At 38.0% G+C, this 15,927-nt stretch overlaps 1 protein-coding gene across 1 annotated transcript; it reads right to left on the bottom strand.

The window, feature by feature from the left end:
* Nucleotides 1-3,432: 3,432 nt before the first annotated feature.
* Nucleotides 3,433-13,355, bottom strand: anxa11b (annexin A11b). Its single transcript, XM_061709340.1, has 15 exons — nt 13,125-13,355; nt 11,495-11,933; nt 10,256-10,293; nt 9,951-10,085; nt 9,365-9,452; nt 9,158-9,252; nt 8,931-9,044; nt 8,641-8,731; nt 8,352-8,431; nt 8,203-8,259; nt 6,810-6,903; nt 5,966-6,061; nt 4,899-4,957; nt 4,668-4,790; nt 3,433-4,578 (listed from the first exon to the last, which is right to left on the bottom strand). Exons 2-15 carry the CDS (start codon nt 11,922-11,924, stop codon nt 4,519-4,521), a joined length of 1,560 nt encoding a protein of 519 aa, XP_061565324.1. The 5' UTR covers nt 11,925-11,933; nt 13,125-13,355; the 3' UTR covers nt 3,433-4,518.
* Nucleotides 13,356-15,927: the final 2,572 nt, after the last annotated feature.

The following is a 15,927-nucleotide window of genomic DNA, read 5'->3' as shown; positions in this document are numbered from 1 at the left end:
TCCTTAACATCTTGACATCTTTTTTTTTTTACAAGTTTTCAGTGTTATACAAAAATTATTATTTTAATGGTCACATCACATGATATTTCATAAAATGGACATCAGTCAAACTTTGTTTGTATATTATGATGGAAATATAAATATAAATTTGTATAAATCTTATACACTACAAGACATTTTGGAAATCATGCAAGATAGGGCAGAAGATTGATTTAAATACATTTAGAGTGATTTCAAAAAAGTTTTCAAAACAATAGTCATGGTCAGACGGTCGCACCACATGACATTTTGATGCTTAAAACAACAACAAAATCCCAAATAACTAGTATTTTTTTTTTTATTCAAGTGAGTACATATGTGGGACAGGTAGGTCATATATATAGTATTTTTTTATCCATTTAAACCTTTTTTGAATTGAAAAAAAATCTGTTTTTCGGAAATAGGCGTCACGTCATTGACCCATATATACATACACATATTTGGCTGTAATCTTCTGTTCTGAAACATTAATGGAGACTTAACTTATGACTAAAAAGATCTGTCTGACTACAGTTATGTTACTTTTTTTGTTTTGTTTTTAAAACCAAAATACTGTTTTTACTTCTAAAAAAAGCCAAATAGTGGTTTAGATAATTGGTTGGAAATTGTTAAAGTTTATTTCTTTCTTTCTACAGATAAGCAGTTGTTTAAATATTTCAGGATTTCAACTAATTTATTGCTTACTAAAGCTTCATCCACTCAGTGAATTAAGTTAATGATATAGCACTGGCCTTGTGCAGGCTGTTAGGTATATATATATATATATATATATATATATATATATATATATATATATATATATATATATATATATATATATATATATATATACACACAAACACACACACACACACACACACACACACACACACACACACACACACAGATACATCTGAAACATTAATTATGAATGCAGACACTCCAGGACTTAAGGTATGACTAAAAAGATGTCATTTAAGAATGAGAATGAAAAATACTGTCTGTATCTGTCTGACTACAGTCATGGTACTTTTTTGTTGTTAAAAATGTTATATACTATATTATAATCGTTATTGGTTTTGTTGTAGCCTAATTATAAATATGTTTCTGTTCCCCTTTTATCTCTACCGATCACATGGTGTCATGAAATGGCTTGTAATAAATAAGGAGACTACAGAAAACCAAAATACAGTTTTTACTTCTAAAAAAGCCAAATAGTGGTTTAGATAATTGGTTGGAAATTGTTCAAGTTGATTTATTTATTAATACAGATAAGCAGTTGTTTAAATATTTCAGGATTTCAACTTCAAATTCATTGCTTAACTTTATTGCATTACCCACTCAGTGAATTAAGTTAATGATATAGCACTTGCCTTGTGCAGACTGTTAGGTGTATATATATATATATATATATATATATATATATATATACATATATATATATCTCCAGTGGCTGTTGATTTATACCCTTAGATCAGAGTCAACTGTTTCCCCTTTTTGTATTGCGCCCCAAGTCTCTGAGCTTTCTTCTGCTCCACATAATCCACCAGATCTCAGAGGGGCCAAATGTCACACAAGACCTGAATTCGGAAGAAACAGTTGCTGTGTGTGAAATGCAAATGTGCTGTAGCCTAAGTGCAAACAGCTTCATTGGAGTGGTGTGGAAAAGTTTGTTTCCCATAAACACTGACAGTATTCTGCATTATTTAAGAAGCTTCGGTGTATTGCATTTACACGGATTATGACTCTCATCGTGAGGGAGCCAAAGCATACAGGGCCTGGCTTTAGAGCTTAGCACAGTACACAGTGTGCCTATGCATTTCTCCATTTAAGTTTAACATAGCTTTAGCGACGTAAGAGTTTATGTAAACCTTAAACTTCCGTCACTGCGGGGAAAGGCTACCCTAGAAGATTCCTTTGCAAGTACATCCTTCTAGATGTGGGTCTCATCTATCAGGCTGGGGAAAAGCAATTTGGCAGGTGGCACTCACCATGAAACCTCACTGTACCGTTTAGGAAGTTTTAAGAATAAATTCTTACAGCCAGCATGCTCCTGATGTTGTTCTTTCCCTACCTTCCAGCAATTAGTCTGATCCTGTCTAATATGAAATCTACATGTGTCACATTAAGAAAAGAGAAAGAAGTTGTGGGTGCAGAGAAAGAAAGAAACTGAATGGGGTTAGACCAATTCATCAAATGCCACAGGATGGACCTCGAACCCTGCAGTTTGCAACTCAGCAGGCTGGATATTGATATCTGCTGCAGTATCTCATTATGTGTTGTTCATTTAATCCTCTGGTTTGTAATTTGCTTATATGCACTCATGAAGTTTAAAGCAGGATTATGCCCCTGGCAACCAAATGTCACTTAGAGGCAAATTCCTTATTGGACAGCCGGAGAAAATCCACTGCAAATCAACAATTCAGCCAATACGTACTTTTGCTGATTGTATATCATGGAGTGTTAACTTCGAGGCCAGTGATGACAAAAAGAAAAATGGGATGAATCTATTGATCCATTGGACTGTGTTTTTTTTTGTTGTATAATATTTGGCCCGACCGTCTGCTTTGAGATATTCAACAAGTATTTTAGGAGAAAGGAGAGAGCACTAGGAGAAATGTAGAGGTTCTCCTTCACAGCCCCCATCTGACAAGGACATACTCTTCACAGAAATCACTCTGATGTGCATCCGTCTGTCACCTCCAACAAGACAGCAAATCTCCATTTGGTCTCGTGTGATAAAACTTCTGGAAAGGGTGCATTCTGCAATCAGGTCCACATGTTAATATTTAAAGCACTTTGTCGATTGTTTAGTCTTCCAAAGTAAAAGCGAGCAGAACGAGAGCACTCCCCCCCTCTGATTTCCTTTTGACCTATATTTCAGGAGGTATCAGTGTAAATAGTCTTGACTGGAGACAGAACAAATACTAACATCAAATATTTAGCCCTCTTTGTTGGAAGGCTGGTGGGGGCCTCTTCACTTTTGAGTGCATAGAAGTAACAGTAAAGTCAGGGAAGTGTACGAGGAAGCCATTTGCCTCAGCAGCCCAGTCCCTCGGCTGCACCCCGACCCAAGTGAACAGATGAGGCTTGACGATGTCCACGTTTCCATTATGGACACTATTTATATCCTTGGGAAAATGGCTTTACACCATACCTGAACATCTTGCCCTTTCAGACTGTACAGCAGTGAAAACACATCCTTTATTTAAACCACCCTCACACAGAAGATGCAGTTTGTGATGCTTGGGAGGGGGTTGATTAGTTTGGTGCAATACGACCAGATATGGTGCAAAAGAGGCTGGCTTTAAGATGCAAATTAGTCATATGTGTCACTTCATGAAGGGCACAAAATCCAGAGTTAGTGTTTATAATGCAAAACATTTGATCCTGTGTCATAAAGGCAAATGAAGATATGTCAAAGTGTCTTTTATTGAAATGAACTGGTGTTTTAAAACAAAAGGAAAAAAAAAAAGACATCCACTGACATTCAATTATTCTGTTACAAGTAGGACTTGTTATGAATGCTGTAAGTGCAAGAGATACTCAGCTCAAAGTAGCAAAGAGCCCTCTGCTGGCGGTAAAACATACCACCCAGCGAAGGACACAAAAGACGGCAAAATAAAAATAATGTCAAATGACTTTTCCGTTGGTACACCAGTATGACTACAGCTTGTTTGCAAGTCAAAGCACAGTGAAACGTCAGTTTACACAGCAAAGCTCACAAAAGGCACATGATCTGTCTGTAGACTTTGGCTTCTCTGCACCGAGCAAAAGGCAACATTGGATGACGACTACAAGGGATAAATAAACAACACTTGTTACGTAATTCAAAATCTTTTCAAACAGTGAAAAGGCAAGCGAGATTCCTTCCCCAGGTCTTTATTCCTTACATTCAAAATTTACCTGAAATTTAATTGTAACTACTTGTACAAGAGTCACGTGATGATGTGTTCTTATACAAGATCCAGTTTGATTTCATTTCAAAAAAGTTGCATAATAATACATGCAAATAGTGAGGTAAAGCAATATTCTAAATATTTGACTGGATATGCACTATATTGTATATAATAAAAAAGTGCCACGTGTTAGTTCATTTCTTACTTTGTTATTTCCTCAAATGAGCTTCTTCCATGATAACTAAAAATTGACACACATTTCAGGGTTTTGGCCTTGGTAGTACATTTTAAATATTTTTCTATGAGATAAAGCGTAGTTATTACTATATCAGTACGGATGAGCTCACACAAACATACATTTTTTTTTCAACAATAATAATAATAATAGAAGCATCTACAGCATTTTTTTTTTTTTTTAAATTCTGATTTGTCACTGCATCTAGGATTGAAGCAAAAATCACAACTCGGACGTGAATATTAATATTGATTGAATATAGTCATTGACATTAGCTGCATGCATCAGAGGGGTTATAAGGTCCGATAGCATTATGTAGGTAAGGACGTATTAAATGTCCTTACGAAAGGTTCTCTCCCTGTCGGTCTAGTCGCTTCCGCCGCACAACTTCAACAGCAGTTTCTTATAATCCCCAGAAGTATCTCCCTGAAAAACACAGATAAGTACTCAATCAAACATTTATGAAAAAAAAGTGAGTGAAAATAGATTAAAATGACGTGGTTCGTGGGACTTACAGAGATGCCGGTGTACAGTGACTTTCCATATTTCTTCAAATACTCCTGTCTGATGTCCAACATGTCGATCTCAGAGCGGGAGATCATGATACGGATGAGGGTTGTGTCCTTAGTCCCTGCTCCCTGTTAATAAATCACACAATCTGGTTTATGTCATGTTCTCCTCCGTGTCCACAACACAGGTGCTCAGTGATAATTAGAGTGGAGTGCAAAGATAAAAGGCAAGTGTACCGCCATGGCCTTGTGGAGCCTCTCTGCAAAGTAGAGAGGGGTGTTCTTGATGCATTTCACTAAAAAAGAGCAACAGAAAAGACAGTTTACACATATATGAAGGTAGTAAGAGAAGCTAAACATATGACACAATAAAATGAAGAGGATCAGAAATTAATTAATTAATTAATAAGAAGGAATACAACATCCGTATCCGTGAACCGTTCAAAACCGGGAGCTCCAGGAACGCCTGGGAGTTTTAGTAACCTTTAAATAACGACTTACAGAAAGACAGATGTTAACCGACTTGGCAAATGTGGAAAATATAAAATGATAAACATTTGAATTGTCCCTGGTCAGTGCTGAAAAATTATTGTTTTAGCTCTCAGGTATTTAGAAGTGACGATACACTTTTCCATGTATGCAAACTATTGCAAATCTGTACAATTACAGGGTGAACATTAGTAGTTTGTAAAATGAACAATGAAAAAATTCCAGGCTGATGTCTCAATGTGATGATGACTAACTGCAAAACTATGAAAAACAAGTGATTTAACTTGTAAAACTAATTTGAACCAGATTAACAAATTGAGCTTTTCCTAACTAGCTTCAGAACACAAAGTAGATGGAGGATCCAGAGTAAATTTAATGTCTGACAAGATCTGAAAAATAAGTTCTAACTAAAATGCCAAGACCAATAGTGCTCAGATTCAGACAAATTAATAGATCTGTCTCCATCTATCTGCAGGGATGAAAGAATTTTGCATCAGAAAAATTCCTTTTCTTAATTTTGAAACATAAATATTATAATTACTGCACAAAGTCTGGTGTCGACCATGTGATGGTGAACCAAATATTTAGCCACTTAATGAAGTCTAATCAGACAAATGTTTCTGCTTGGACCTCTAAAGACACAGTAAAATAATTGCTATATTCCATTGTTCCATCTTTTGATCAATCTTTTTTTTTTTTTTGGGGGATTTTCCATGAAAGTCTTGCAAATTTTAACAATGTTTCAAATATAAATGCATTCAATTGTCAGCATTTGAGCTTTGCTGAGGTTTGGACATTGGCCTCCTACAACATACCGACAGCCACCATGCCAGATTCCACATCTCCAGACATTTCCCTGCAGATACTCTTCTCGATGTCCCTTCCACACATGTGCTGGTACTCTTGGAAAACTGACAAAGACAAGAACCGCAAACAAGATGGTTACAATAAAACTACATGAAAGTGAACAAAAAGCACACGCACCAAAAATGATTCAGTATGTTTACATGCACAGTTTAGTCACACTACGGCGAAAGCTGCACAAGACCGCTTAACTGGACCGATTTTTTATTATTTTTTTTAATCTCAATATACGTGCATGTAGACTAAAGTACGTCACGCTGCACCACGATGGGTGAGGAAAGTGCCTGCCTTCAGACTGTTAGCACTGAGCATTTCCATTTGACCTAGACCTATTACGCTGTGTACCAAAACAACAGACTAATCTTTGGTTCAGCTGGTGATAACAAATTGGAAAAAAGGCAAACAGGGATTTCTTACATCCTGTATGCTTTAAATACTAGTTTCTACTCTGCATCTGCTGAATCCAGCGTGGGAACTGTGGAGCATCTACTGAGCCCGCGGGCCAATTCTAGTCCCGCCGATCGTTTACACGCAGGGATAAGCGCGACTTCAACCAAGTTATCTGGGTGTGTTAGTGGAGAAGTTAAATTTCACCTGGACTAATATGCATTTCAAAACTATGATTTCAGTCAAACTAATGCAATAATTTGATTTATTTTTTTTGGTCTATTGTCATGTGAATATCTGGTGTTTTGTTGGCAGTTGTGGCACTAAAAATGACAAAAAAGGGAAATATCTTCTAAACCGAGAGGGAGTGAAATATTCTGAAAGTGTAAAAATATTGAAACAACATACCTGCCCGAAGGTGAGGCTTGCTCCGAGCACACAGGATGGCATTAAACTGAGACTCGTCAGTCCCCACCTTATTTTCCCCAGCAGCATATAGTTTCTGAGGAAAGAGAGATTCTGATGAACACGTTTTCAAATTACTTCACAAGAACATTTATAGGAGGCATAATGGAGAAAAAAAAAAGGGTTTGAGAGCATATATTTGGATACTTAAAGTGACGAAGGATCAAAACCTCAAACATCACGCAACAAGTTTTGTGAAACCTAACTTTTAAACTAATTGGATCTGTAAAAACATAAAAAATGTATATTTTTTAAATGAATTCTGATACCCTCTTACATCTAAAGACTATAAAGCCAGAGTTTCAAACTCCAGCCTATGGATCAGGGATCTTTGCAGGGTCACTATTAACACAACTTCAACTCATGGAAAAACATAGAAACAAGACTAATAATTAATTTTAGGCTTAGGCTATTTACTGATGTGTAGGCTATTTACACCCTGCTACCAATATCAATGTATGCTATTGTGGGTAAATACCCCATGAAATGGCTTCAAACCTACAAGCAGCTAAACAGTGATTGACAGGTATTCACATCACTTTTGATAAACTTCATTCAATCTCTTCAAAATATCTTACAATGACATAAGAGCAAAAATTATTCATACAAAAGTGTGAGAGCAGACGTTTGCCTGGCTCTATTGTATGACATGGTTCCAATTTTAGAGTGGTGCACATGCGTATGGGCAATGCATTTGTTTTCATATGTCAACAGGGTGTGAATAGCTCAGCTAGTGGGGGCTTGCTATTTGTCCCCTGGTGCAAATAGTCACTCCATTAATTTTAACCATGTTTGATTCTGCCAAGACACAGAAGAGACTGCCTCTGATTTACTCCGACGGTCACCTTAGACCGAACAACTAAGATCCCACAAGAGTGGCCCCAACTCAAGTAAAACTCTTCATGATATTCTTCCAACTGTGGACATTTTCCTGAGACCTTGAAATCACTAGTAAAATTGTTAAGTGTGAGGGTGACATAAGCTAAATCTGCATCGCAGAACTGGATTATCGTAGAAATCTTCCAGGCTCCCTTTCTTTATCTCCACCCAACTTCCTTTCATCCAGCATTCGCTGCTTTTTTAAAGTGGGTAGCACAAAGCTATAGCTAACATATCAAAAACTGTATGCCCTGCAGAGGAGAAGGTCTGGCTCCACCCACTAAAACTGGCTAAAATGAACAGAGTTGTAGAAACATGCAGAAAAGGTGCTTTTGCACTTGATCTCTGGGTCATTTGGACCAAAGCATTTCACCAACGGTTACTTAGACCTCAGGGAATTGTGTCAACTCTTAAAAAATACATCTGCTTTAACACTAAATCAACTTTAAACCAATACCTGAGCATCCTGCTTAGCCATAGAGATGTCGACAGTCTCCCTTTCATCACGATTTCCCTGAAGCAAACAGAAGAAAACGCAGGCACCGTCAATACTGGACTTCACTAATGAGTCTGTCACCAGTTTGGAATAAAATGTGCAGAAAATACCTGACAGAGAGAGATCAGGAGTCTCCGGAAGTGACCAGAGGTGTCACTGCTGATGGAGTCTTCCAGGCTTTTCCCATACTCTGGAAGAAAGGCAAGCGTTTTAAGAAAATTAAATCATTAACATTACATTTGTTGCCTTTTTTCATGGCAAACAGAGTACTATGTATGAAATCTTATCAGCTTAACAACTTTTGCATTCAACCTTCATCTAATGATGTCAATATTAGAAAGTTACATGTTTTGATTTGGAATGAAAACTAAAATTATAAATAAAACCGCCACGACTTACCAGCTTTGTAAATTCTGTTGATCTCAACAATATCTGCATTGGTACGGGATGAGAAAATCTCAATCAAGCAGGCTTCATCTGTTCCTGCACCCTGGAAGATGATATTTTGAAAAGCTTTGCTTAGGACATTTGACAACACAACTACTTCATGGCTATCTAGTATAAAACTGCACTTAGAAAACTTAATTTCTTCTTCAGCCTGCCTCAGACGCCATCGCTGATTCAATGTGGTTAAGGCAACTAAACCAAAACAGAGTCATTTTTCTAAGGAAACAATTTGAGGCTCCAACCTTTATAGCATCTCTGAGTTCAGTTGCGTCGAAGTGCGCTGGGCTCTTCAACATGGAAAGAACCAGCTTCTCAAAGTTTCCAGTGAGCTCAGACTTCACATCATGGATTAAATCCTGGGTAATGGAAAAACAAAAAAGCAATTAGAGAAAGATAAACAGACATAGAGGTAATGACAAAGTTTCCAAGTGAAAACCAAACAAAAACAAATATTATTTGATAAACGTACCTTCCCGTAAGTAGTTTTGAAGGCTGCTACCATCGGCACCCTCTGTTTGTTGGTGCGACTTCCCAAGAGCTCGATGATAGCATTTTCATCGGTGCCTGTTCCAAATATTTTTTGTTTTCATTTATACCATGTTGAAAAAAAAGTACTAGGCAGTTTTATGTACGTAAAAGGACAATGCATTTAATGGATCTGGTAATATTTACCCACCAAAACCCTTCATGGCTTTTCTGAGAACTTCAACATCCCTCAGTGGATCTGCACCTGGATAATCTTTAATGGATCCTCTGTATCCTTTCTATTTAAAAAAAAGCACAGGCGGTAAGAACTTTAGCATACAGTGATAAAAAAAACAAATTCCTCGAATAATTCGAGTAATTCGATTACAAAAAATGATCGAGGAATTTTCTCTGCCTCGAGGAATCGAGGCAGACATCCCTTACGGCGTAAGTGATGTGTGTTATCAGGTGTAATGGCATTTTTAGGTTAGAAATAAGAACATTTCTTGGTAAGATCCTTAGTTTTTGGAGTGAAGGCAGTGAATTTGGTCAACTGGTGTAAGTTCAGGGTTTTTAAATGCACAGCCATGAACCTACTGTATTATATAATTTAGTCTTAGTAATGTCAATTAACATCTTAACATCTTATGTATATTTATAATTGCTCTTTAACTAAACAAAAATATGTTTTATCCGATTACTCGATTAATCGATGGAATTTTCGGTAGAATACTCGATTACTAAAATATTCGATAGCTGCAGCCCTAGTGCATTACGTGTCCTCTTGCACATCTCACATGAACGGGTGGTGCCTGGGGGTTGGATGGGACTCCACCTCCATATCCAGGTTGAGTTGCAGGGGCTCCGGGATTACCCGGCATGGGCTGGCCAGGGGCAGGACCCGCTGGGTATCCCTGCGGAGCTCCTCCAGGCTGCAGACAAAAGACAGCTGTAAGGACTTAATGCAAGGTGACAAATTTCATACAGAACCAACGAGTTAGAGCTGGTCAAGATAAGACGATTTCCACCAGATTAAGCCAAAGTCAGTCCATATGTCACTTGCGTGTATGTGCTTCAGATGTTAAGAAAATCATCTATTTACCGCTCCATAGCCACCTGGTGCTGCACCCCAGCCTCCACCTGTAAAATAAATATTAGCTCAAAGTAAGACTTACCGGTATTTATCTCATGAAAGAGTGTCTCAAATGTACCTCGTGTATGTTTGAATGCGTTTATTGACTTTAATTTTTATTTTTATTTATTTTATTAGTTTGCACACAATAAAAGTAACACTTGCAATCAAAATAGTAAAACAAATGTGACAGGAGAGGTCAAAAAGCCAACAGGCTTATGCAGCGGACCTCCCCTCAATTTAGGAAGTAAAACAGTAATTACAAAAAATCAAAAACAAAAACACAAGACGAAGACTATAAACAAAAAACAAAGAAGGTTGGACCACATACAGTAGTTACAGATCATCAACACACAAAAAATAATCAACAACAACCAAAAAAAACAAAGAAAACTTGTGACATTTTTTAAATGTGAATTTAATGAGATGATACATTTCTTTTAAAACTCTCTAGAGAAGCAGAGCTTTTGATAATGTGAGATTTGGAGTTCCATATCTGTACACCGCGATATCTGAGGGAAAACTGGCCGTGTTTAGTTTTATAAAAAGGAAGATGAAGATGATTAATCTATTTGAGAATTATATGTGAAAAAATTACTAAACGATAGTGGTAAAGAAAAAGGCAAAAACATATGTTTGTATAAAGACACACATATCTGATGAATATTTATGTCATATACTGAAAGAATTTTGAGTTTTCTGAACAAAGGAGTAGAGGGTTCCGTAGAGTCAGAAAAAGTTGCCAGTCTTACAAATCGTTTTTGCATTAAATAAAGTTGATGAAGACTGGAAGGGTATGTATTTGCCCAAACAATATTACCATAAATCAAATAAGGATAAATCATAGAATAATATAGAGTTAATAAGCAAGAAATATTAACGAGATTTCGCAGTTTGCTGATGATGCCCAATGACTTCACAGTTTTATTATGAATGAAATGTATGTTTTTTCCAATTCAATTTCTCATCAACCAAAATACCTAAAAAACGAGTATGTGAGACTTGGGAAATTTCATTTCCATCTACTGCTACTCTAATATAATCTTTAAGATATTTCCTACCCCTACCTGCAAATATTATAAAATTTGACTTTTTGATATTTAATGCGAGCTTGTTGAGTTGGAAGCATTTTGAGATTCTCATCATTTCTTCATTTGTATTGTTAATTAGAGTATGTAAATCAGTAATTAACTTTAGTTGCAGCCTCACCTGATGGAGGCATGGAGGGGTAGCCTCCTGCTCCAGGTTGTGCTGGGTATCCACCAGCCTGAGGAGGCTGGGAAGGAAAGCCTCCAGCCGGAGCGGGATAGCCACCGGCCTGGGGAGGGAAGCCCCCTGCTGCTGGAGGGTAGCCGCCCGCTGCGGGAGGGTAGCCGCCCGCTGCAGGAGGGTAGCCGCCTGCTGCGGGAGGGTAACCGCCAGCCTGAGGGGGGTAACCGCCTGCCTGTGGGGGGTAACCTCCCGCTGCTGGGGGGTAGCCGCCTGCTGCTGGAGGATAGCCGCCTGCTGCTGGCGGGTAGCCGCCTGCCGCCGGAGGGTAGCCACCCGATTGGGGTGGATACGCCCCAGCTTGTGGTGGGTAGCCCCCTGCCTGTGGGGGGTAGCCACCAGACTGTGAGGGGTATCCTGGGTAACTCATCTTCAAAACCTGGAAATGAAATTAAAATATTGAAGGTGAGTTTCTGTGTGGATGAGTAAATAACAACCATAATAGAAAGTGCCTTGTAAAATCTAGCATGTGCATCAGGTATCATTGCCATCTGTAAACATCCCAGTCGTTTGAGAATACTACTGGAGTGTGTCATTCATTCAACAGTATTGGGTTGTACCGCTTTCTCAGTAACCATTATGTCACCCTGTCAAACTAGTGTAGCTTGTATTTAATGATGAACTTACTGACTGCACATCCACATGGTTTAATGCATTATGAGAGAAAGGAACTGAGTGTTTCGTTTAGTTCAGAGCTAGAAAAGGACAGCTTGTTTCTTTTCTGGTACAATACATATAGATTTTTTTAAGACAACGTGGCTTTAGAAAACAATATTGATTTGAGTTACTGCTTTTACAAAGAGTTGTGATTGAATTATGCGGCATATGGTAGGTTACTCAGACGTAAGAAATGTGTCAAAGGTTAATTCCCGAAGGGCGTTTCCTGTAGTTTTCCTTTCCCACACTATTTTGGATTCTTTGAAGTACACGTGAGGCATTGACGTGTTGTCGTAAATACCACCATTTGTTACAAAACCCCATTTAAAGTGACACTCGTTGTTTTCTGACGGTATAAAAGGTAAAACAATAAATCAAAGCAAAACATAAAAATAGCTCAGATGTGTGGTAATGGAGTTGCCTATTTACATTTTTTTTTTTAATATTCGGGGATTAAACTTTTGTGAAGAGTTTTCCGGAGAAAAGCAAAGAAAACCAGCCAATAGTCAGCAGCGCATCACGGCCTCCTGCTCACTTATCATCTTGAACTCCGGACTTTTGCTTTTAACTCCACAATAATCGTGTAGTGACGGAAAAAGGGTGTGACATTTCATTCCAGCTAATCTCTGGTGTCAATCAAGCAGCAACAGACACCGCGGTTTGTTCACATTACATAATACTTTTGGACGAAGTTTAGCAATTAGCATCGGGTCTAAAACACGAACACACATGTTTGAAATTAAATGTACGACAAACTCGGGAAAGATCAGAGTTCCCCCGATGATAAAAATGTAAAAAACCATCCCTTTTTGCTCCATAATTAGCGTTTAACCCCGCCGAAGGGCGGACTGTCTCTGTGCATCCTGCGAGGCTAAAACATTTCACAATCACGGAAATGAAGCAGCAACGTTACCGTGAAAGCTGCTGCAGGACTTGCTGGTGATCCCTCGTCTCTCGAGCTGATTTATGACGACGAGGTGGTCGGAGAGGATGAGCTGGTGAACGGATGAACGGATGAGCGGATGAACGAATGAGGACGGAGGGCCGAGTGGGAGCGGGCGGGTCCTCGACGATGTCTCCAACAACCTTTGGTCCTGGTTCCCTGCTCGGTGGGCCGTGGTCCGGGTGCGAGGTCCGCCCCCTGCACGGGGACTTCCTCCAGTCCACTGTCATTCTGAAATGTGCTATTACACATGTTGAAAATGACAAACGCGTTTTACTGTAGGCAATATATTCATCGGTTGATGATGTGTGAGACTTATGAACATTTCTGCTTTCAATATAACATTGTGGCACGTCAGAGAATATCATAATAGATTATTCGATCTTGACAAATGCCTTTTATTTTTAAAGTTTTTTAATGCAGATGCATGGATGCATGCATCAGTCCCTTTATTGTTAAAGTGTTTAATGCAGATGCGTGGATACATGCTGCAGTCCCTTTATTTTTAAAGTTTTTAATGCAGATGCATGGATGCATGCACCAGTCCCTTTATTGTTAAAGTGTTTAATGCAGATGCGTGGATGCATGCATCAGTCCCTTTATTTTTAAAGTTTTTAATGCAGATGCATGGATGCATGCACCAGTCCCTTTATTTTTAAAGTGTTTAATGTGGATGCATGCATCAGTCTCTTTATTTTTAAAGTTTTTAGTGCAGATGCATGGATGCATGAATCAGTCCCTTTATGATGTGTTAGACTTATGAACATTTCTGCTTTCAATATAACATTGTGGCATGACAGAGAATATGATTCGATTTTACCAAATGCCTTTTATTTTTAAAGTTTTTAGTGGGGATGCGTGGATGCATGCACCAGTCCCTTTATTTTTAAAGTTGTTAGTGCAGATGCATGGATGCATACATCAGTCCCTTTATTTTTAAAGTTTTTAATGCAGATGCATGGATGCCTGCACCAGTCCCTTTATTTTTAAAGTTTTTAGTGGGGATGCGTGGATGCATGCATCAGTCCCTTTATTTTTAAAGTTTTTAGTGGGGATGCGTAGATGCATGCATCAGTCCCTTTATTTTTAAAGTTTTTAGTGGGGATGCATGGATTCATGCATTAGTCCCTTTATGACGTGTGAGACCTATGAACATTTCTGCTTTCAATATAACATTGTGTCATGACAGAGAATATGATTCGATTTTGACAAATGCCTTTTATTTTTAAAGTTTTTAGTGCAGATGCGTGGTTGCATGCATCAGTCCCTTTATTTTTAAAGTTTTTAGTGCAGATGCATGGATGCATGCATCAGTCCCTTTATTTTTAAAGTTTTTAATGCAGATGCGTGGATGCATGCATCAGTCCCTTTATTTTTAAAGTTTTTAGGGCAGATGCATGGATGCATGCATCAGTCTCTTTATTTTTAAAGTTTTTAGTGCAGATGCATGGATGCATGCATCAGTCTCTTTATTTCTTTAAAGTCTTTAGTGCATGGACGTTTCCAAAGTTTTAAAATCAGACTTGGCTGTTGGGAATCTTTAGCCCTTGAAACAAAGGCAGCTGGACTTCTTTTCTTGGATGTTGAAGATGTTCCAGCTCTATTCTGAATAGCTTCTTTAGTTGTAACCGACTGGAAAGATGTTTTAGGACATTCATTCTTGTGAGATATGTTGAAGTATAAATAAATGACCTATCAGTTCCATCTGTGGGTAGATAGGGTTTCAGACAGCCTGGGGATTTCATTATCTGAAAGATTTTGCAAATCCTGTGAAATCTCTTTATGCTTTGGACAACACTGGAAATGAATATTTAATTGTTGTGATATTTGGCCCCTGAGGTATCATACGTTCCACATAGCATTTGCTAAATTAACCAGAGGAGTGAATACGGAGGGTTGTTTGTCTCAATTGTGTCTGTGTGCCCCCCTGATGGGGTGTCACCTTGCCGGGTGACAGCTGGGATGGGCTCCAGCATTTCCTAAATCCCTGAACTGCACTAAGGCTGGTGTGGCATATGGATAAAGCAAAACATTTGTCAGTAAAAATCGTTCATCACTTCATCAACAAATGAAAACAAAAAAAATGCCTGAAGTTAAAAAAGCCCAAAGTCAGTCTGATTCTGATAATCCAAGTTCTGAATTTTAGGAAATCCGGGATATTCTCTTCTGGGTTTAGGAACAGGGACCATCTGGCTTGTTATCACCAGATCTTAGACAGGCTAGTGTCCATGATGGTATGGAGGTCCATAAATGCACCTAAAGCTGTTTGCTACATGCATAAATCTGGATGGTATAGTTGCAAATTAATCACTTCACTGGCAATCATGGAGTGATTCATTCAATTTATTGAGTAAAAAAAAGTAATTTGCACAATGAGCATGTTAACTACTTGTAGTCCTTTTTTATTCCGTCAACAGATGACTAGACACTATTACATTGTGAAAGAACTGCACGATGTCCACAGAACTGGACACTGCTAAAAAAAAAAAAAATATGAAGAGAGTAAAACATTACATAACATTACAATTCATGCATGGGGGGATTATGGAAGATAGTTCAATATTCTGACCTTATTATACTGTAGCTGTTTTGTGTTGTAAGAAAAATAATAGATGCAAAATAAAATAAATAAATAAAGGTTTACATACCCAGAACTGTCACATATTATATGGTAAATGTGTTGAGGTGAAAAAATTATATCACAATAAAAGTCTCATAGCCAGAATTATAAATCTTTTTTACTTTCAAAACCGCAACAACTGGTCTACTTCCT

This window comes from Cololabis saira, chromosome 19, assembly GCF_033807715.1.
Source record: "Cololabis saira isolate AMF1-May2022 chromosome 19, fColSai1.1, whole genome shotgun sequence".
Classification (NCBI taxonomy): domain Eukaryota; kingdom Metazoa; phylum Chordata; class Actinopteri; order Beloniformes; family Belonidae; genus Cololabis; species Cololabis saira.
The sequence above is the reverse complement of the archived record's forward strand: the minus strand, read 5'-3'. Positions and strand labels throughout refer to the sequence as shown.